The sequence below is a fragment of the Giraffa tippelskirchi genome, chromosome 11, assembly GCF_054371585.1.
Source record: "Giraffa tippelskirchi isolate mGirTip1 chromosome 11, T2T-mGirTip1v1.2.pri, whole genome shotgun sequence".
Lineage (NCBI taxonomy): Eukaryota > Metazoa > Chordata > Mammalia > Artiodactyla > Giraffidae > Giraffa > Giraffa tippelskirchi.
Window position 1 is genome coordinate 120,907,219 of NC_137285.1, and position 23,850 is coordinate 120,931,068.

A 23,850-nucleotide genomic window follows, 5' to 3' on the forward strand; every position below is an offset into this window, starting at 1 on the left:
GCCCAAAGTTAAAGAATCTGGGAATTTGGAGGAACTAGCAGAGATGAGGGCAGGTACACTTGATCCACTTTGGCATTTGTTTTTAAACTTTTACTCCATTGGAGGCTGAATTGGGATTAAAAATTCTAAAAGTCTTGGGGATCCCACCAAACCCTGAATGAACATCCCCTGCAGAAACAATCCCCCTCTTATCTCACTAGAGGAAGATAACACACTTTTTTCTTCATTCCTGACAACTTACATCTCACTGCAAAACTAAAGTTGACCAGGGCACACAAAACACCTACCTACACCATTGTTATGAAATTCCACAATTATACTTCTGAGTCTTAATGTATCACGATGAATGATAGCTTTGTAAAGCTGGAGAAAGTGAAAGTAAAAGTTGCTCAGTTGTGTCCAACTCTGTGACCCCATGGACTATACAGTCCATGGAATTCTCTAGGCCAGAATACTGAAGTGGGTAGCCTTTCCCTTCTCCAAGGGATCTTCCCAACCCAGGGATCAAATCCAGGTCTCCCGCACTGCAGGCAGATTCTTTACCGGCTGAGCCACCAGGGAAGCAAAGCTGGGGAAACAGAGCCCAAATTGAAATCCAATTTCAAGGAAAAAGGATTAGTGCAGAACTTTTTAAAAAAATAAAATAAAGCAGCTACACAGAAACATTTTACAATTAGGCAAAATTTAAAGAAAATATCATTCTTTAATTTATTGTATTTCTTTAAATTGGAAGGGTAATAATATTGAAAATAAAGCAATATGTATTCTGAAAATGACTTATTTCAGTCACAGTGAGAGAGAATCAGAATGAACACATGGCACATTTTACTACCACTTTTGTCCTAGAAGTTACAGAACTTATTACAAAGATTTTATGATTTCATATTCACAATAGCAATTATGTAAATTCTGTATAATCTTTTTATAAGTGAAGAACTGGATTCCATATAATTTAGTTTACTTTATAAGAGCCTAAATGTAGCAACACCAAAATCGTAATAAAATTTTAACTGTGATCACACACACACACACATATGTACATGCTTTTCTATGACAGAAAAGTTAGAGAAGTCTTAACAGCAACAAAGAGGTACTTAGGATATGGAAAATTAGATATTAGTAGAAAGAACCCTATGTCCCTGAAGACACAAATCTGTTGAATGAGACACTGAGACAAAAGTTATATTTTTCATTACTTAATAGGTAAAGTATTTATGATTAAGTTGAGACACTTAGATGCTCTTTAGATGATAGTATTTATCTTCTGACAATGATCTTATGTATGGTGCAGCTTTTTAAAACAAGATTACTTTAAGAAAATAAAGACAGCTTTTAGGGATGTTATTCTAGGTTACACTGCTAATAATATGAAGAGAAAGGAGTTGAACTCAGACACTCTGGACACAAAACTTAACACTGTTAGTACATAGGAGCTATGATATTGTCTAGTTAATTTCTTATGAATAAGAAACATGATAGTTGAACAGTGACACTGCTTAAGATGCATCCGTTTATGAATGACTCCCACAATAGGTCCTCAATAATATGCAGCAGTTATTGAGAAGCTTTTCTTCATCATCTCAGTCAGTGGCAGAGGAAACGAGATTGTGAAAATTTGTCAGAAGTGCTGCCTTGATACTATTCTTTCTTTATGGGGCATCAGTCATTTTCCCCTGATGGATGAAAAATGGTAAATTCAGATTTTCTCCTAATGCAAACATGATATTGTGGAAAACATGACACAATGCAAACTGTAAACCTTATTGATGAATGAAGGACATTTGAATGGAAAAAAGGGAGGCAGTAAGGAAAAAAGGTAAGAATGGTGCAGATAAGCTCAGATGTGTTAGATGCACTCACAGTAAGAAGCACTACAGAGAGGTGGATGTGAGGAGGTTCAAGAGCTTGGCGAGCACAGAGTCATGGGGACTTTACAGGTCATAGGATTGAAATACGGAAATATTTTTTGAGAAAAGAAACATGAAAAGAATTTATAGATGAGAAACCCATGGTTTGTGACATTGAGAAATAAGAGAGTGCCAGCACTATAGTCTAGGAAAATCCCAATACGACGAGGAGGAACACTCAGGGAGAGGGTTAAGATCATGGGATCTGAGGGGGAAGACTCATCAAAAGCATTATATACAGAATCATGATTTAACCCTATGACCCAGTAACCATTTTTAGGTTGGTATCCCGAGTAAACAATTTGAGGATTTCCATCAGCTTTAGGCAATAACTTTGTATTATATTTAGCGTGTTTTTCAGCATATACCCCCAGGATCCAGGCACGTTTCTCTGACACGTCTACCTCCCAGTAATGTCTCCCTGATGTGATAACTGGGGATCCCAGGACACCATAATCTTCATAAACTTCTTTCCAACTTGAATTATATCTTTGGTCTTTGTGCACATATGTCACTTGTCTTCGATCGGCAGAAATGGCAATATTTCGACTACCTGTTGTATAACTCAGGGTCACGTGAACTGTTGAAAAATTAGAAGGTTATGTGAGGGCCATGATGTAGTTTTATTTCAGACATTTTGAAAACTATATTTAGAATAACTTTAGTGGAAAGACAATACATTTGTATGTATTGGGACGGAAAACGTGGGTCTTAAAACATAAGGTCTACTAGACAATGAAAAATTCTAAAAGATAATGAGAAAGGGTGGTTTGATGACACTGTGATGTCTCCTTACCCCAGTAGCGTTGCACATGTCTCAGCTCTGAAATTAAAAATCCACAATATTAAATATAAGCAAAAGATTCAGTCCTGTAATCTATTTTCTTTCAAATTAGGGGAAGGGCTATGGTGAGGTAGTGAATTGGTGAAAGATAGGATAAAACCACATCTCTTGTCACTCACCATAAATATGACCACATCATAAGCACATAGTATCTGGGTTTTGCTGTCTTTATCCACACCGAGAAACTGGAGCCTCCTCTCCATTTGCCCTCCATCACAAAAAACCCAAAGACACCCACTTGGGTAGCACTCCTCACCATTAAATACTCGCAGTATGTCACTCAGATCAGGAGCTTGAACCACACTTCTCTTTTCCTTGGGAACCGGTTTTGGCTTCTTCAAAGTCAAAGTCTTACTCCTAGCGATGACAAAAATTGATGTCCACATCTCTCATTATCTGTCCCTCTAAAACCACAGACTTTCAAAATTTTCACCCCATTGATGCGCTTGAACTGTCTTCCCTGCAGACCTTGGGGAGGTAGAGAGTGGATGCCTGACCTTGGAGACAGAAGAAGTGTGCTCATGTCCCTCTTGCCAGTTACCCTCTGTGTGACTTGGGATGGTCTTGACCCCTCAGAAGGACAGTCTCTTTCTTCTATAATGAAATCATTAACCTCTCCCTCTCTATTTCCTCAAAATAATATGAAATTGTGGGATTCCCAGGTGGCAGTAGTGGTAAAGAACCCACCTGCCAATGCAGGAGACATAAGAGACATGAGTTTGATCTCTGGGTCAGGAAGATTCCCTAGAGGAGGGCATGGCAACTACTCCAGTATTCTTGCCTGGAGAATTCCATGGACAGAGGAGCCTGGTGGGCTCATGGAGTCACAAAGAATTGGACATGACTGAAGCAACTTAGCATGCACACACATAGGAAATTATATGAAATAATGAATTTAACAAGATAAATATTTGGTATCTCAAAAAAATCAGTTTGTGGAAAAGTCACTGCGTAGATATGTATTCACAAGAAAATGTCAGAAAGTTGAGGTAACAGGATCTGGCTCCTGGGTGTTCTAGACAAATCAAGTATGAGAACACTGTCTAGAATCCCCAAATCTTCAAAGGCTGTTTCTTAATAAGGAGAATATGCTGAGATTTCAGGTTCTCCATAGACAAATACCCTTGAAGAAAAAACCATTATGAATACTAAACTAATAGTGACCTGATTTTCATGTGTTTGTAAACAGCTTGAGGCTATCGTGTAGGTGTGCAAATTCAGACACGAAGATGCTGACTTTCAATTCTAGCTTAAGGCTCACATGTGCTTTTGGAAATCTAAACAGAAAGATGTACAAGGACCTGTTCTAACATACCCAGGGAACTTCTTTGTATTCAAATACAAAGAAGTTGTTTCCAATTCTGAGTATTTGGCAGATAAAGAAGATTCAAACTTCCCATGATAAGCACAACTAAATATGGGAACCTGAGTTGAACAGTGACATAGTGTGAATGAAATATTTGTGGAGTCTGACAGTGCAATTCCTTATCCTAATATTACTATTCACCCTAACTCTGCAACTTTCCACAAGCAAAATTCCCTACTGTAGAATCTGTTTCACTCTCTCAGAATTTATGGAACAATCTAGCCATGATTTGTGAATAGAAATTTAAGGTAAATCTACACCCCATTTTTTCAGCCCTAAACATTGTTTTATTCTAACTGGTCACCAGCTATCTCTAGGGTTTTTATTTTATTTTCACAGCATAAATGAACCATCTCTGGTCTGTCACACATACCTTTTCAAGATGTCATTTACATCCTAGTGAGAAAACAGAAACCATGAGTCAAGAAGTAATAGGAAGCTGTGGTACATATACACAATGGAATATTACTCAGCCATTAAAAAAAAATACATTTGAATCGGTTCTATTGAGATGGATGAAACTGGAGCCCATTATACAGACTGAAGTAAGCCAGAAAGAAAAACACCAATACAGTATACTAATGTATATATATGGAATTTGAAAGGTGGTAATGATAACCCTATATGTGAGACAGAATAAGAGACACAGATGCATAGAACAGTCTTAAGGACTCTGAGGGAGAAGGTGAGTGTGGGACGTTCTGGGACAATAGCATTGAAACATGTATATTATCATATGTGAAACAGAACACCATTCCATGTTTGATGCATGAGACAAATGCTCAGGGCTGGGGCAATGGGATGACCCAGAGGGATGGGATGGGGAGGGAGGCGGGAGGGGGGTTCAGGATAGGGGACAGATGTAAACCCATGGCTGATTCATGTCAATGTATGGCAAAAACCACTACAATATTGTAAAGTAATTAGACCCCAACTAAAATAAATAAATTTATTAAAAAAAAAAAAAAGAAGTAATAGGTTCCTCCACTTACAAAGTTTAATCACATCCCCATCAACCCCTGATTTGGGGAATAGAAATGCTCTCAATGTGAGAGTCAAAAAGTAAAGACAAAAGTGAGGCCCATAATTCCAGGTGATTCATGTGATGTTGTCAGGTTTTCAAAAATGTAAAAAAGCTTCAACCCTTGTGGAAGTATGAGACTTCTAGTATCCGGAGATGAGATATATTTATGGAAAAAACAAGAGACCTGTAATTCTGGTTCCCCATGAGGTGATTTGAATAATTCATTGTTCTTTCATTTATTCAACTGGACTGTGAAGTGACACTATTGTACACCAAGCATTAAACCAAGCTTTGGAGAATCAGAAATGAAATCATAATCTTAATATTCCTCAAGCTATGTAGATGGCTTTTGTTGAGAGTACAAACAAACATATATATCAATATAAGCTTTTCGGGAAAAACTTGAAAAACTTTACTCTTTTCTCATATTATAATCTGTCTTTATAGTGATATCTTCTATACCCTAAAGTCAGAATCCGTATATGTGCAGTTGATTTCCAACTCTTTCTTTTTTACTCAACTTTGTCTCTTATATCAATTTATTCAGTAGTAAATAAGCCACAGGAATCAATAATGTAGGATGTCTAATATGTAACTTATTATTCACCAACCAAATTGTCTCCTCTCTTGTACCCCATTTTCATAACGCTATCAATATACACTTGCTGTCCAAGTACTAGTGCATTTATCTGCACTTTAGTCTCTGCTGAGTCTGTTCAGTCCAGGTCCTTAACAGTTTTTAGCCATCTAATTGTCTTAATCATCACTTTTACTGTTTTATTTGTTTGAACAGGTATCTGTCACTTTATTTGATCTCTTTTACTGAAGATTTACTTCCATGTCACCAAAAACTAGAACAGCTGAGTTTCAAAAAAAAAAAACCTCTTTGTATTAGGGCTCTTTTGTGTATATGACAAAGAAATCAAATAAAACTAGAATAAGTAGAGAAAGAATAAGGAATTAGGGTGGCAGTTGCAAATTTAATCATAGTTTAATTCTGAAGCTCAAACGTTATTCTCAGAATCTGGTCAGAATCTTTCTTTAATTCTATTCAACCCCTAATGACTCCTTTTCCCAGTTTATGAAGGAAACATAAACTTCCTGATATAAACTCCAGAAGAAAAGCGAGTTTCTTCTCCCAGTTATAACAATGCTTGAGGCATTCAGGCAACTGAATACAGGTAACTGCATAGGATTAATTACCCACATTAAAGGGCAAATATTTTTGTGTTGTTGCTGGAAGGTAATGAAACAGTTTCTAGTTTTACTGAAACTAGGTTAGTATCAGTCTGAAGTAGATTATGTAAGGCAGGAAACATATTGTATATATTACACCAACCATTAGGACAAAAACTAAAAAAATACAGTCAGACCTAAAATTTTATACTAGAAATATCTGTTTAACACAAAACCAACTAGCTAAAGAGAAAGAAAAGAATGAAACTTAAAATATCCATATAGTAATAGAAAGCAAATGGCAAAAGAGCAAATTTAAATATAAGGGTATTAGTAGTTGCTTTAAATTTCATGTATTAATGCAACAATTGAAATCAGAGATTGCTGACCTGTATAAAAAGCAAAATTCACCTATTGCTATTAGCATGAGACATAGTCAAGGCACAAAAAGGGCAAATGTAAAAAGATAGAAAAATATATACCACGCAAGCAGCAATAAAAAAATAGGTCAAATATTTATGCTAATATTAAACAAAATATACTTTATATATATATTATGAAACGACATGAGGGCACTTTTATAATTATAAAAGGTTCAGTTCATCAAAAATATACAACAATTATAAATGTGTATGTGCCTAACAGCAGAGCTTCAAAATACTCAAAGCAAAAACAAAAGGAAAAACACACAATTCAATAATAACAGTTGCAGATGTTAACTCACTCCCACTAATGAGAGAACAGCTTATATGGAAACATTCAAATTTATAGGAGACATGGACAGTGCTACCAACCAACTGATGTCTATAGCCCATTTTACCCTATAAATGAGAAACACATAATCTTTTAACATTCATAATAGATTTTTCTAGATATGCAATATTTTAGACCATAAAAAGTAACAATAAACATAAAAGTTTAAAATAATAAAGATGTGGGTTCTTTGATTTTGACAAGATTAAATTTGAAATCCTCAGTAGAAGTGAAACTCAGAAATCACCATGCATTTTCTCATTTACAACACACTTTAAAATACCCTAGATTTAACACAGAATCAAAATTTTAAAAAGAAAATTTAAAAAAAAAACTGAAAAGGAAATTTGAGAATAAGTCAAACTGAATGAAAACAAAAATAAAACAATCAAAATGTATGAAATACAACTAGTTAATTAAATGCACTTTGCCATTAAACACTGTATCAAAAGAGCTTGTCTCAAATCAGTGGTCTAAATTTTCACTTCAAGAAATTAAGAAAGGAATAGTAAATTAAATCAGCAGCTCCCTCTGCACACATGTGCACAAATATATACACACATACAAATAAAGAAAACAATATATGGGCCTAAGAAACTATTTCTAGGGGATTGGTCTCAAGATGGTGGAGTAGAAGGATGTGTACTCACCCCATTCTTGAGAGATGACCAAAATCACAACTATTGTACAGCCATTGACAAAAAAATGCTGGAACCTACCAAAAAAGATACTCTACATTCAAAGACAAAAGAGAAACCACCATGAGATGGGAGGAGGGGTACTATTGAAAGGAAATAAAATCTGATACACAACAGGTGGGCAAACCTCAAACTGGAAAAAAAAATATACTACAGAAGTTATCCTACATGAGTGAAAATTCTGAGCCCCATGTCAGGCTTCCCAGCCCTGGGGTCCAGCAATGGAGGAGTCATCAGAGAATCTGACTTTGAAAGCCAGAGAAGTCTCATCACAGGAATTCCACAGGACTGAGGGAAACAGAAATTCCACCCTTGGAGTGTACACACAAAGTCTTGTATGCGCCAAGACTAAAGGGAGAAAAGCAGTGACTCCATAAGAGATTGGGCGAGATCTACTTGCTAGGCCTCCTGCAGAAGCACAGGATGGTTTTCATTGTGGCAAAGACGCTGGCACTCATTTGAGTGAGTTCTCCTGGGGGCCACCATTATCCCTAGCCCTGTCCACAAGAGGGATAAGACTCAGTTCCACCCATCACCAGTCTCTCCCATAAGGAAGCTTGCACAAAGCACTTAAATAACCTCATCCACCAGAAAAAAGACAGCAAAAGCAAGAACTACAATCCTTCAGCCTGTAGAATGGAAACAACAATCAGAGAAAGTTAGAAAAAATAAATAAATAAAACAACAGAAGAATATGTCCCAGATGAAGGACCAAGAGAAAATCCCAGAAAAAGAACTAAGGGACATGGTGATAGGCAACCTCCAGAAAAAGAATCGGAATAATGATAGTGAAGATGATCCAGGATCTTGGAAAAAGAATGGAGGCAAGGATCAAGAAGATGCAAGAAATGTCCAAAAAAGACCTAGAAGAATTAAAAAACAAACAAGGGTGAACAATACAATATCTAAAATGAAAGCTATGCTAGAAAGAGTCAATAGCAGAATAACTGAGACAGAAGAATGAATAAGCAACCTGGAAGACAGGGTGGTGGAAATCACTGCTGCAGGATAGAATAAAGAAAAACAGCAACAACAAAAATGCCGAGTGCCTAAGAAACCTTTGGGACAACATTAAATGCACAAATGTTCACATTATAAGGGTCCCAGATAGAGAAGAGAGAAAGAAAGAATTTGAGAAAATATTTGAAGAGATAATCGCTGAAAAGTTCCCTAAAGTGGGAAAGAAACTGCCACCCAAGTCCAGGAAGCAAAGAGAGTCCCAGGCAGGATAAACACAAGGAGGAACATGCCGAGGCACATAGGAATCAAAGTGACAAAAATTAAAAGCAAGAAAAAATATTAAAAGCAACAGTAGAAAAATGACAAACAGCATATGAGGGGATTCCCATAATGTTATCAGCTGATTTTTCAACAGAAACTCTGCAGGCTAGTAGGAAGTAGCACAATATATTTAAAGGACTTACAACCAAAAACACTCTACCCAGCAAGGATCTCATTCAGATTTGCCAGAGATATAAAGAGCTTCACAGAAAAGCAGAAGCTAAGGGAATTTAGCATCACCAGACTAGCTTTGCAACAAATGCTAAAGGAACTTGTCTAGGCAGGAAAGAGACCAGCAATCTGAAAATTCTTGTAAGTATATATCAGTTCAGTTCAGTCGCTCAGTCGTGTCCGACTCTCTGCGACCCCGTGAATCGCAGCACTCTAGGCCTCCCTGTCCATCACCAACTCCCGGAGTCCACCAAAACCCGTGTCCATTGAGTCGGTGATGCCATCCAACCATCTCATCCTCTGTCGTCCCCTTCTCCTCCTGCCCCCAATCCTACCCAGCATTAGGGTCTTTTCCAATGAGTCAACCCTTCGCATGAGGTGGCCAATGTATTGGATTTTCAGCTTCAACATCAGACCTTCCAATGAACACCCAGGATTGATCTCTTTTAGGATGGATTGATTGGATCTCCTTGCAGTCCAAGGGACTCTCAAGAGTCTTCTCCAACACCACAGTTCAAAAGCATCGATTCTTCAGCGCTCAGCTTTCTTCACCGTCCAACTCTGTATACTGCTGTATGAAAGTGTCTCAAGACCAGCAAACGCCAAAACTATAATAGATACATACACAAAAAAGAAAAAGCAAGCCAAACACAACACTAAAGTGTTCATCAAGCCACAGGAGAAGAGAATAAGAGAGAAAGGAAAGAAAAAAGAGCTACAAAAACAAAACCTATTAAGAAAATGGAGGGAGAAGGTGAGGGTGGGACGTTCTGGGAGAATAGCATTGAAACATGTATATTATCATATGTGAAACAGAACACCATTCCATGTTCGATGCATGAGACAAGGGCTCAGGGCCGGGGCAATGGGATGACCCAGAGGGATGGGATGGGGAGGGAGGTGGGTGGGGGGTCCAGGAAGGGGAACACATGTAAACCCATGGCTGATTCATGTCAATGTATGGCAAAAACTATTACAATATTGTAAAGTAATTAGCCCCCAACTAAAATAAATAAATTTATTAAAAAAAAAAAAAAGAAAATGGCAATGGGAACTTGCATATCAATAATTACCTTAAATGTAAATGGATTAAACTCTCCAAACAAAAGGCATAACCTGGCTGAATAGATATAAAACAAGACCCATATGTATGCTGTCTACAAGAAACTCACTTTAGATCTAGGGACGCGTACAGACTGAAAGTGAGGAGATGGAAAAAGATTGTTGTTGATATTCAGTTACTAAATTATGTCTGACTCTTTGGGACCCCATGGACTACAGCATGCCAAGCTCCTCTGTCCTCCACAATTTCCCAGAGTTTGCTCAAATTCAGGTCCACCAAGTCAGTGATGTTACCTAATCATCTCATCCTCTGCCACTCCCCTTCTCACTTTGCCTTCAGTCTTTCCCAGCATCAGGGTCTTTTCCAATGAGTTGGCTCTTTGCATCAGGTGGCCAAAATATTGGAGCTTCAGCTTCAGCATTAGTCCTTCCAGTTTATATTCAGGGTTGATTTCCTATATGACTGACTGGTTTGATCTCCTTGCAGTCTGAGGGACTCTCAAGAGTCTTCTCCAGCACCACAATTCAAAAGCATCAACCTCAGCACTCAGTCTTCTTTATGGTCCAACTCTCACATTTGTGGGGCTTCCCTGGTGGCTCAGACGGTAAAGCATCTGTCTGCAATGCAGGAGACCCGGGTTCGATCCCTTGGTTGGGAAGATCCCCTGGAGAAGGAAATGGCAGCCCACTCCAGCATTCTTGCCTGGAAAATCCCATGGACAGCAGAGCCTGGTAGGCTACCATCCATGGGGTCGCAAAGAGTCGGACACGACTGAGCGACTTCACTTTCTTTCACTTTCTCACGTTTGTATATGACTACTGGAAAAACCATACCTTTGATCCTATGGACCTCTGTTGGCAAAGTGATGTCTCTGTTTTTTAGTACACTGCCTAAGTTTGTCATAGCTTTCTTTCCAAGGAATAAGTGTCTTTTAATTTCATGACTGCAGTCACTGTCCACAAGGATTTTGGAGCCCATGAAAATGAAGTCTATTACTGCTTCCATTTTTTCTGCTTTTATTTGCCATGAAGTGATGATGAGGTGGATGTGATGATCTTAGTTTTTTGAATGTTGAGTTTCAAGCAAACTTTTTCACTCTCCTCTTTCACCTTCATCAAGAGAATCTTTAGTTCTTCTTCACTTTCTGCTTTAGAGTAGTATCATCTGCAAATCTGAGGTTGTTCATATTTCTCTCAGCAATCTTGATTCTAGCTTGTGAGTGATACAGCCCAGCATTTTTCATGATGTACTCTGCATGTAAGTTGAATAAGCAGGGTGATAATATACAGCCTTGATGTACTCTGTTCCCATTTTTGAACCAGTCTGTTTTTCCATGCCTGGTCCTAACTACTGCTTCTTTACTTGCATACAGGTTTCTCAGGAGGTAGGTAAGGTGGTCTGGTATTCCATATCATTAAGATTTTTTCAAAGTTTGTTGCGATCTACAGAGCCAAAGGCTTTAGCACAGTCAATGAAGCAGAAGTAAATATTTTTCTGGAATTCCGTTATTTTCTCTATAATCCAATGAATGTTGGCAATTTGATCTCTTGCTCCTCTGCCTTTTCTAAACCCAGCTACTATATCTGGAGCTTCTCAGTTTGTGGAAAAAGGTATTTCATGGAAATGGAAATTAAAAAAAGCTGTAGTAGTAATACTCATGTTAGAAAAAAATAGATGTTAAAATATTGTTATAAGAGATAAAGGAAGACACTACATAATGATCAAGGGATCAATCCAAGGAGTTGATATTACAAGTTTAAAAATATATTGATTCAACATAGGAACACCTCAATATATAAGGCAAATACTAATAACCACAACTTAAATGTCTATCAACCGAGGAATGAATAAAGAAGATGTGATATATATGTACAATGAAATATTAGCCATTAAAAAGAATGAAACAATGCCATTTGCAGCAACATGGATGGAACTAGAGATTGTCATACTGAGTGAAGTCAGACATATAGTATATATTATATGCTATCATTTACATGCAGAATCTTTTCAAAAAATACAAATGAACTTATTTACAAAAGAGAAGCAGACTCACAGACTAGAGAACAAACTTATGATTATAAGGAGTGAAGGATGCGGGGGCAGTGACAGCACTAGAAAGAGCACAGTAACTTGAAAGCAATGGAAACTGCCTTCATTTTTCTCGTGTCTCAGATGCTAGGGCTTCTTTCCAAGTCTTACCTGCAGCATCTGCATTGTTGACCCCTGCAAACGATGCTCTATATCTGAGATGAGATTTCTCACCAACTGGCTTTGCTGGACGAGCTCATTCTCGGAGTTTGCCATGGTACACAGAATAGCTGTCTCCTCAGCCTTCAGCTTTTGTAGTTCCTTCCTCTCCTCATTGTCCAGGATTGCTCTCATCTTTTCAAACTCTGCCTGGACATTTTGTCTGTCATGTTGTGTTTGATTCTTCATAATGAGAGAGAGAGAGAGGAAGAAAACAATTTTTGAAGAAGCTGACTGCTATTTTTTTTTCTTCTCTCTATCACATTTCAAAATAATGCCTCCAAGTCTGCATTGTTGAGGACAACCAAGAGCCAAAAGGATTTCATGGGTGTGGCTCAGCCTTCACACATCTATTCAGAATTCTCATACCTCCCTGCATTGCTTCTGACCCCCACCAACCAACTTCTGCCAAAATGGTGAACACTGAGGACAGAACCATGAGCCATTGTCAGATGTCTTTGTCAGAAGAGTCAAAGGCCAATGAATATGTCAAGAACGGAACATGAAATTCCCTAGTCATCCCCACCAGAGAGTCCCTCTAAAAGAATACCTCCCTTCCAATATTTGTGTTCATTTGCTTTATGTTCACTTTTCAGCACCCACTCTTATCAGGGAAACGGTGAAGAAAAGGACTAGTCAAATGACTTAACTGTCTGGGAACAAATAGGAAGGTAGCTCCTTGTGATCAACCTAAGGTCCTGCCCAGATATCTGTCTAACCCCTTTAGGAAGTGTCTCCTCCTACCTTCCAGGCAGCAATCTCTTCTCTGAAGTCAGATTCCCACTCCTCAGCTTTCTGCTGCTCCTGCTTCAGCCTCTCCAGAGCTGCCTGGAGTTTCTTCTGTTGAGAAAAGAATCACATCAGAGTCAAGCTATGGACTTTCTCAACATCACTGTCGAGTATAAATGGAGGAGAAATGAGCCTGATTTCCAAAGAGAATATGCTTCACAGAAACTGAGAAAGCAGTTAGACTCTATGACTTGGAAGAAGACCTGAGGTGGGAATGTATTCTATAAGACTGAAGAGATAAAAGTCACCACCCTAAGTCACCACCCTCTCACCTAGAGAAGACTGGTTGTTTTTAGAAGAAACCTGATCCTGCAACAAGGAAATAGCTTACATTTCAATTCACCCGGTGTCCTAGGTACCTCTCCCATTCAAAGAGGTAAGGAAAGCTTCTCTTGGGCACCAATCTCCAAGTACTAGCACAAGGTATATGAATGTATACTTCTAGGCTAAGAGTCTGTGTATAGGGTTATTACTTCGTAATTGTCAAAATGCACATTTATGTCCTTCAGACCTCAGAAGGTGAGCATAGGAAGAAAAAAAATCACAAGCCCCAGGTTCATGGTTATTAGGTAATTAAAGTCCAATATAAAGTAGACATTTCTCATCAACTACAATTTTCTGCCCTGTTTTCTCTCCATTTTGGTCTCTTACCTGGTACTCCTGGGCGACCTCCTTCATGAGACATGTAGGGTGACCACGGTGCTCCTGGGACCGTTCACAAACCCAGCAAATGACCTTCCCATCCTTCTCACAGAAGAGCAGGAGTTTCTCTCCATGGTGCACACAGAGATGTTTCTCTTGCTCCTCCAGGCTCAGTTTGACCTCCCTGAACCTCTGCACTATGTTGGCAAGGTGCCGATTAGGCCGCAGTTTCCCAGATTCATAACTGATTCTGCACACAGGGCACTTTCTCTCCTTCTCTTGATCAGTCATGGACTCCTTGCTGTTTGCAGTGATGCAGATTTGGCAGAAACTGTGGCCACAGTCAAGGGTCAGGGGTTCTGTTAGAAGCTCCAGGCAAATGGGGCAGGTCACCTCCTCCTGTAGGTTCACCAATTTTTCTGAAGTCATAGCACCTGCTCACCTGCTCCTACCTGTCCTGATTTCTGTGGGTTCTCTTGCTCACAGATTGCTACAGGATTGGGAAGGATAAAAGGGAACAGAGTAAGAAAGGTAGAAAAACATGGTACTAATTGCTTATAAATCAAGTACAGGCCAAGATCAAATTATTGAGGGACAGAAAAGAAAACATGGAGAAACAAGGAAAGGATCTTGGTTACCAAGTCAAAAGGACATTTCATAATTTAATGCTTTACTATCAGCTCAGTAAATTTAATGATTCTTATTATTTAATGTTACTTAACAAAAGTATGACCTGAAGCCATCTTTTCTAAGATATTTGTATGACCCACCATCCATCCTGATTTTTCTTTCCCATGCCAAGAAGCATCTTTAGTATTGAAAGGCTAAAATCACTTAATGTCTTTGGGATTTTATATCCACTCTTCTCTCAGTATGAAATGCTTCCCCTGATATCAGTATGACTCTCTCTTATGCTTTGATAAACTCTTTCCTGATGTTCTCTCATCACAAACAACTGCTCTAACTAAAATATTTATGTGTAACCACTGCCGTTAATTGCTGGACATTTGCAATGATCTCCCATATTATCATGACATAGTATATTACAATGTGTTTATATATATGATAAGAGTAAATCCTTCATCAGATGAGTAAATAGAGCCAGTGACTTACAAAAATCATGCATCTTTAATACACTGAATGGGTTAAACCCGATATATTGACGGCACCCCTTCAGAGGCCTGTCTTCTACCCCACTGAGTTAATCTGAGACAAACAGAAGTTAATTCATGGACCCAATTAATATTCAGAGCAATGTGACTGGTGTGTGTGGAAATCCAAACCAGCTGGATAGTTCTACAAAGTCTTGAGTGTGTACATATTGATTTTTCTTTGGCCCAGAAATATTCCTAGGAGCATTGATAGGAGTCTAAAAGAAGTATGTGTATGACGGTGAGGAGGGAGTTAGTGTAAATAAACTCATAGAATAACAGAAGTCAGGTATATAAAAACATATAAACATAGATGAAATGAATGTCAGTCTTGAGAAGAAAAATCTCAAAATATTAGGTCATATTATTCAACTAATTATTGTTGATGAAGAATTATGTGCTGGCAACTGGATTAATATCCATACACAGTAAGATGAGTTCAAAAAGATGTTTTAGACCACTGTAAACTTGATATTCACCTGGAAAGTAGTAGTAAATAAAAATTAAGTCTTATATATGCGAAAGATCAGATACAAAGATACCACTATAGAGATATATATGTTTATCAGAGATCAAATAATAGGGGTAAAAAAGGGATCATCCAAGAATTTCAACTTGAAAACATAAGGGCTGAACTCAAGGAAGATGAAGGAAGCATGGAAGGAAAGAGAGTATAAACATTTTAGGTGTAGAAAACGACCTGTTCCTTGAAGACACAACCTCTTATATAGGTTTCAAAAGGCCAGTGTGACAGGAGCACAGAAAAGTGCCAGGCCCTTGATAGCACAAGAGGCTGCAGTGACATTAAACATGACACTTCCTAGCATCCATAACATTCAAGAACCCATCTCCAAGAGTCAGGAGAAGTTATCAATGTTTCCCATCAGAGAAGAGCCATGACCAGGTGGGACCTTGGGCTGTGAGGTGTTGGATGGACCCAGTGTGGAATTGGGAAGATCAGGTAGGATGCAGCTGCTCAGGAGAGAGATGATGATAGTTTGAGAACAGGGTGATGAGGGGAATGCAGGGCAGCATATGAGAGTGAGGGATAAAAAGGCAGGATTCTGTTTTAGATTAGATATAGTAGTAGTAACAAAGGTTAACCTCAGATCTGGGCTCTTTCTTCCTATAAAGATAATACTGGCTACAATTCTCCTAAATCTGTGTGAGTGTGTGTGTGTGTGTGTGTGTGTGTGTGTGTGTGTGTGTGTGTGTGTGTGTGTTGTTTTCTGGGAAACCTGTTGGATTACAACTGAGTAGAAGTTCTGCAGCCTTTCAAGACCACATTATGGATAACACAATTAGTCTGATGTAAACTGCATTTGGGACTAGGAAGGCATTATATAGTTCTTAAATAAGCACAGTTGGTTAGAATATACCTCATTTTTCACAAGGAGATTGTGCCTCTCATCATCAAATATGTCTCTTTTAGGTACCTGGAAACTGGTGCTCATGGTCTTTTTACAAGGTAATCAATTCTTTGAAGCACTAGGCTTATCTCACCTGTGGTGGGTTGACACACATCCATCTAGTATGGTTCCTTACAAAGCTGAGATGATGGGGATAATGCACCTCCTGTAAGGATCATCTCTGAGAGCTCACCTGAGGCACTAATGCCCAGTGTTGTATCTCCTGTCCTGATATCTCCAGCTAAGCTTAGTAAACCTGGTGGTGAGAGTGTTAATAGCCTTGATAGGGAGGCCAGAGGTCCTCAAGATGCAGGAGGAAATAAAACTGCAAGCCGCAGGCTTTTTTTTTTCCTTTCTCTTCTAATCCTGTGTTGTCATGTTACACCTGGTTCCCCCTGAACTTACCTTTATCTCAAACCTTGAGCTAACCAATGTGTTTTTCTCGTGTAAATGTCTTTCTTAAGCTATGTTAATGATCTATGTTCATTGGAAAAGACCCTGATGCTGGGAAAGATTGAAGGCAGGAGGAGAAGGGGATAACAGAGGATGAAATGGTTGGATAGCATGACCGACTCAATGGACATGAATTTGAGTAAGCTCTGGGAGTCGGTGATGGACAGGGAAGCCTGGAGTGCTGTAGTCCATAGGGTCACAAAGAGTCAGACACGACTGAGCAACTGAACTGAACTGACTGAATGAACTATGCATTTTCTTGGAAATCTGCCTTTCTTCAAGATTCATGTCATTTGTTTTATGGTCAAGGATGACTCACCTTGTTCCAATGCTATCTCACAATGCATGTTGTGGGCAAGAGACCTGGTGCAACTCTCTCAGTTTTGAGGCCTTTCCTTTCTCTAATTAGCAGCTTGCTGATAGGTCCAGAAGCGCGGCCGAGAGGAGCTACCCCACGTCCAAGGACCGGCGGCTGCAGTGGTGAAGGAGGGCCGAGAGGAGCTACTCCATGTTCAAGGTCAGGAGGGGCGACCGTGAGGAGATACCCCTCGTCCAAGGTAAGGAGCAGCGGCTGCGCTTTGCTGGAGCAGCAGTGAAGAGATATCCCATGTCCAAGGTAAGAGAAACCCAAGTAAGATGGTAGGTGTTCCAAGAGGGCATCAGAGGGCAGACACACTGAAACGATAATCACAGAAAACTAGCCAATCTGATCACACGGATCACAGCCTTGTCTAATTCAATGAAACTAAGCCATGCCGTGTGGGGCCACCCAAGACGGACAGGTCACGCTGGAGAGGTCTGACAGAATGTGGTCCACTGGAGAAGGGAATGGCAAACCACTTCAGTATTCTTGCCTTGAGAACCCCATGAACAGTGTGAAAAGGCAAAAAGATAGGACACTGAAAGATGAACTCCCCAGGTCAGTAAGTGCCCAATATGCTACTGGAGATCAGTGGAGAAATAACTCCAGAAAGAATGAAGGGATGGAGTCAAATCAAAAACAATACCCAGCTGTGGATGAGACTGGTGATAGAAGCAAGGTCTAATGCTGTAAAGAGCAATATTGCATAGGAACCTGGAATGTTAGGTCCATGAATCAAGGCAAATTGGAACTGGTCAAACAGGAGATGACAAGAGTGAACATAGACATTTGAGGAATCAGTGAACTAAGATGGACTGGAATGGGTGAATTTAACTCAGGTGACCATTATATCTATTACTGTGGGCAGGAATCCCTTAGAAGAAATGGAGTAGCCATCATAGTCAACAAAAGAGTCCGAAATGCAGTATTCGGATGCAATCTCAAAAGTGACAGGATGATCTCTGTTCGTTTCCTAGGCAAACCATTCAATATCACAGTAATTCAAGTCTATGTCCCGACCAGTAATGCCTAAGAAGCTGAAGGTGAACAGTTCTATGAAGACCTACAAGACCTTCTAGAACTAACACCCAAAAAAGATGTCCTTTTCATTATAGGGGACTGGAATGCAAAAGTAGGAAGTCAAGAAACACCTGGAGTAACAGGCAAATTTGGGCTTGGAGTACAGAATGAAGCAGGGCAAAGGCTAATAGAGTTCTGCCAAGAGAACGCACTGGTCATAGCAAACACCCTCTTCCAACACCACAAGAGAAGAGTCTACACGTGGACATCACCAGATGGTCAACACCGAAATCAGATTGATTATATTCTTTGCAGCCAAAGATAGAGAAGCTCTATACAGTCAACAAAAACAAGACTGGGAGCTGACTGTGGCTGAGATCATGAACTCCTTATTGCCAAATTCAGACTGAAATTGAAGAAAATAGTGACAACCACTAGACCATTCAGGTATGACCTAAATCAAATCCCTTAAATTATACAGTGGAACTGACCAACAGATTCAAGGGATTAGATCGGATAGAATGCCTGATGAACTATGGATGGAGGTTTGTGACATTGTACAGGAGACAGGAATCAAGACCATCCCCAAGAAAAAGAAATGCAAAAAAGACAAAATGGCTGTCTGAGGAGGCCTTACAAATAGCTGGGAAAAGACAGGAAGCGAAAAACAAAGGAGAAAAGGAAAGATATACCCATTTGAATGCAGAGTTCCAAAGAATAGCAAGGAGAGATAAGAAAGTCTTCCTCAGGGATCAATGCAAAGAAATAGAGGAAAACAACAGGTTGGGAAAGACCAGAAATCTCTTCAAGAAAATTAGAGATACCAAGGGAACATTTCATTCAAAGATGGGCTCAATAAAGGACAGAAATGGTATGGACCTAACAGAACCAGAAGATATTAAGAAGAGGTGGCAGGAATACAGAGAAGAACTGTACAAAAAAGATCTTCATGACCCAGATAATCACGATGGTGTGATCCCTCACCTAGAGCCAGAAATTCTGGAATGTGAAGTCACGTGGGCCTTAGGAAGCATCACTACAAACAAAGCTAGTGGAGGTGATGGAATTCCAGTTGAGCTATTTCAAATCCTGAAAGATGGCACTGTGAAAGTGCTGCACTCAATATGCCAGCAAAGTTGGAAAACTCAGCAGTGGCCACAGGACTGGAAAAAGTCAGTTTTCATTCCAATCTCAAAGAAAGGCAATGTCAGTGAATGCTCAAAGTAATGCACTATAGCACTCATCTCATACACTAGTAAAGTAATGCTCAAAATTCTCCAAGTCAGGCTTCAACAGTATGTGAACCGTGAACTTCCAGATGTTCAAGCTGGTTTTAGAAAAGGCAGAGGAACCAGAGATCAAATTGCCAACATCCGCTGGATCATCAAAAAAGCAAGAGAGTTCCAGGAAAACATCTATTTCTGCTTTATTGACTATGCCAAAGCCTTTGACTGTGTGGATCACAATAAACTGTGGAAAATTCTGAAAGAGATGGGCATACCAGACCACTGCACCTGTCTCTTGAGAAACCTGTATGCCGGTCAGGAAGTAATAGTTAGAACTGGACATGGAACAACAGACTGGTTCCAAATAGGAAAAGGAGTACATCAAGGCTGTATATTGTCACCCTGCTTATTTAACTTAGATGCAGAGTACATCATGAGAAACGCTGGGCTGGAGGAAGCACAAGCTGGAATCAAGATTGCCTGGAGAAATGTCAATAACCCCAGATATGCAGATGACACCACCCTTATGGCAGAAAGTGAAGAAGAAATAAAGAGCCTCTTGATGAAAGTGAAAGAGGAGAGTGAAAAAGTTGGCTTAAAACTCAACATTCAGAAAACTAAGATCATGGCATCTGGTCCCATCACTTCATGGGAAATAGATGGGCAAACAGTGGAAACAGTGTCAGACTTTATTTTTTGGTGCTCCAAAATCACTGCAGATGGTGATTGCAGCCATGAAATTAAAAGACGCTTACTCCTCGGAAGGAAAGTTATGACCAATCTAGATGGCATATTTAAAAGCAGAGACATTACTTTGCCAACAAAGGGCCTTATAGTCAAGACTGTGGTTTTTCCAGTAGTCATGTATGATGTGAGAGTTGGACTATAAATAAAGCTGAGCATCGAAGATTTGATGCTTTTGAACTGTGGTGTTGGAGAAGACTCTTTTAGTCCCTTGGTCTGCAAGGAGATCCAACCAGTCCATCCTAAAAGAGATCAGTCCTGGGTGCTCATTGGAAGGACTAATGTTGAAGCTGAAACTCCAATACTTTGGCCACCTTATGCGAAGAGTTGACTCATTGGAAAAGACCCTAATGCTGGGAAGGATTGGGGGCAGGAGGAGAAGGGGACGACAGAGGATGAGATGGCTGGATGGCATCACTGACTCGATGGACATGGGTTTGGGTAGACTCCGGGAGTTGGTGATGGACAGGGATACCTGGCATGCTTGGATTCATGGTGTTGCAAAGAGTTGGACACGACTGAGCAAGTGAACTGAACTGAATAGGTCTATAATTCCTTCTAAGACTAGCAAGGGGGCACTCTTTCTGTTCTCTTCTGATGTCTATGTCAGACGCTTTCTCTCTTTCATACTTTAATAAAACTTTATTATACAAAAAGCTCTGAGTGATCAAGACACATCACTGGCCCCGGATCGAATTCCTCTCCTCCGGAGGCCAAGAATCCTGTGTCGTTCTCGGCTCATAGCAGCAACCTTTCAGTGGCTTATGTTTTATGAGATTATGTAGGTGGGATTTGTGATCCAGATTTGAAACCACTGCTGGTGGTCAGTCAGAGGGGGCATCACAAAGTGGTAGCACATTGATGCTTGCTCTTCAACCTGGAATCACTATGGCCCTCTGGCCATGGTCTAGTCTCAGAAGTTCTGTCGGGGCTTCAAGCAAATGGGGCTATGAAACAATAGATGAGGAAAGGGAACATCTCGGATGATATTTCATATCTTGATGGTTGCCAAAGTTTGATGGTAAAAGAAAGAGCTCCAGTATGAAACAGCTAATAAGTTTGCTCTGCCCAAGGAATTTAGAACTTTGCTCTGCCCGTTGCTCTGCCCAAGGAATGTAGAACTCATAAAAGCTAAATAGAGATAGAGACCTATCGAAATTCCATTTGTGCCATGTTCATCCTACATGAAGGAAATCAAATAAAGAATGAGGCTGAAAGTGAAGCAGAAATGCTCTCCAGCTAAAGGTACAGATACCCAAATAGCTCAGAAGCCATATGCAGTTTGCCCATGGCTGCAAAGACTATGACCCAATCAGATTCTGATGAAGAACAAGATCAGAGGTAGATATTATATCAATTGATGACTCAAGCTGTGTTCCAAATGGTAATGGAGCCTCCAACTATTTCTCTTCCATTCAAGATCCAACCAATTTTGAGATGCACCAAGAGCATATAGAGATGGGAGATACAGAGCAAGTATTCAGCCATGAGGCTGCAGAATTTATATTCCCTTCAGGGCTCCAAAGAGCTAATATGTCAAAGTTGATGCAGCACAACTGACATGGAAGGAACTAGTCTCTATACGTGAAGGCTGAACCCATCCCCCGACTTCTCCCGAAGCAGTGACCCAAGGGCTCCAAAGCAATCAGAGAGACAGATGTAGGAACATGATGGCATTTGCCTGATAAAACTTTAGGCCACTTGGCTGCCATGGTGTCGGGTGATTGAATCTTACATGCTGCTTTTCTCACATCTGAGCACAGAGTTAAAATACTTCAGAGGAAACAGCTGTGGATAAGCAAAAAGGACATAAAAAGAAAATAATTATGCAAAGGTCCTCGAAGTAAATTTATATATAGAACTTTCTTCTTTTGTGATTCCAGTAAAACTGTTTCCGTAAGTAGGATAAAGCCACAAATTATGGATGTTATAGGGTAAGGGATCACTTTTCCTAAGTAGACTTGGAAAATGAAATTTTGCTTTGTTTTATTTCCCAGGCAGTCATCTATTATTATACAACATAAACTCCTTGTGATACTAGCAAAATAAACCCTGAAACAGTAAACTAACAAATCAATTCTTAAATTCTGTAGTTTTTGGCCTGACAGAGATGAACTGTGTGAGCTCAGAAGACAAGAGTCTAACACTGACTATAGCTGAGACAGCAGCAAGTAATATGTAGTAGAGATGATAATTTCCAAAGTCAACGTTGAAGAAATAAGATTTGGTCAGAAGCTGGGAAATCATGGTGAGAAAAGAGACTTGACTTGTGTCCCATGCCTGGGAAATGGGGATTAAGATGGAACTTCTGTAAGAAGGAGGAGGGGAGGTACTATAGAGACTTCTATAACTTATCTTCCTTATGGTCTTATGATACTTAAACATCTTTTTAATATTATTAACACCAATCAAGTGAGTTAATCAACTTTTTAACATTAAAAGTTAGTTGTCATTGTCACTAAAGGTTGGATATTTCCTGATGCTACTTCTGGAAATTATTCCCACTTGCTCCTCTTGCCCCGATCTCTCAGCTGAGCTAGTTCTGGGTGGCAGATCCTCTTCAAGGAGAAGGAGGAGCAGATTAGTGATGTAAGGAACTGCAGCAGTTCCCTGTGTCTGGATGAATGAATACATAACAGACTGCAGGGCCAACCAGCTGGCACACCATCAGACACCTGAGCACAGGCAGACCAAAGTGATGAAATTTTCTACACAGCCATGCAGAAATATTGCATTTTTACAGTTAGAAATTAAAACATCAGAACTGGAAGACCACCTCGGCCTTTGACCTGTTGTTGAGGGAAGGTCTTTCTACCTCTGCAAAATCAAAGATTCTGGCTGTTCTCTGCATGTGCGATTCAAACTTACAAAATAGGAAGGTGATATGGGTAGAGTCAGCCTAGAGAAATACAGTCCCTTCGAGGAACAAATAAAGCCTTTTTCTTCTTCCAACATCCCTTATTGTAAGACTCCAGCTCCCACAGACTGACCTTTAGTCAGCACTCTAACCAGGAAGCCTGCAGGTTGGGCCGTTTCCTCTTTTAGAACAGCTTTCAGACAACAAATAAAACTCACCCAAGCAGATTTCGTTTATTCTTCTGTGTGTCTCTCAAACCCTTCTCTCCACAAACCACTCAGCAACACTCTCATCCTAATGGAGAAGTTGTGATTCCTTGGAAAGAAGTGAAGACAGGCAATGCACAGAAGTGTTCAGGATTCACTCACCACACCAGCACCTGACCTCCACTAAGATCTCTAATAGACTGACAAGTGAAAATGAAAGCTAAATTCTAGAGGGTGGAGTATGGGCGGGAAAAGAGAAGAGAAACTAACTATAGGCCAGTAAGAGGCGTCCACCTAGGACACTGTGAGGAAACAAGGCTTTTATTTCTGAGCCTAGTGAGTCAGTGAGTACATTTTATTCTTTTCTCAGCTCTTCTCCTAGAAGCTGTTCTCAAGTCTCTTCAAAATAATAAATCCGTTGGAAATCAGGCTTCATAAGCAATGCAATTTCAGACACTCACC

The 23,850-nt window shown here is 39.7% G+C and overlaps 1 protein-coding gene across 7 annotated transcripts; it reads right to left on the reverse strand.

The window, feature by feature from the left end:
- Positions 1-683: 683 nt before the first annotated feature.
- LOC145525639 (tripartite motif-containing protein 5-like) lies at positions 684-23,590 on the reverse strand. Of its 7 annotated transcripts, XM_081539119.1 has the most exons (9): positions 23,401-23,590; positions 17,294-17,649; positions 13,971-14,451; positions 13,275-13,370; positions 12,483-12,713; positions 4,491-4,513; positions 3,008-3,108; positions 2,704-2,730; positions 684-2,487 (listed from the first exon to the last, which is right to left on the reverse strand). In XM_081539119.1, exons 3-9 carry the CDS (start codon positions 14,388-14,390, stop codon positions 1,898-1,900), a joined length of 1,488 nt encoding a protein of 495 aa, XP_081395245.1. In that variant the 5' UTR covers positions 14,391-14,451; positions 17,294-17,649; positions 23,401-23,590; the 3' UTR covers positions 684-1,897. The 7 variants fall into 7 exon arrangements, 6 of the variants coding, with proteins under 6 accessions (XP_081395245.1, XP_081395244.1, XP_081395247.1 ...); XM_081539118.1 differs by lacking the exon at positions 17,294-17,649; XM_081539121.1 differs by lacking the exons at positions 2,704-2,730; positions 17,294-17,649 and having other exon boundaries at positions 2,986-3,108.
- Between the last annotated feature and the right edge of the window lie 260 nt (positions 23,591-23,850).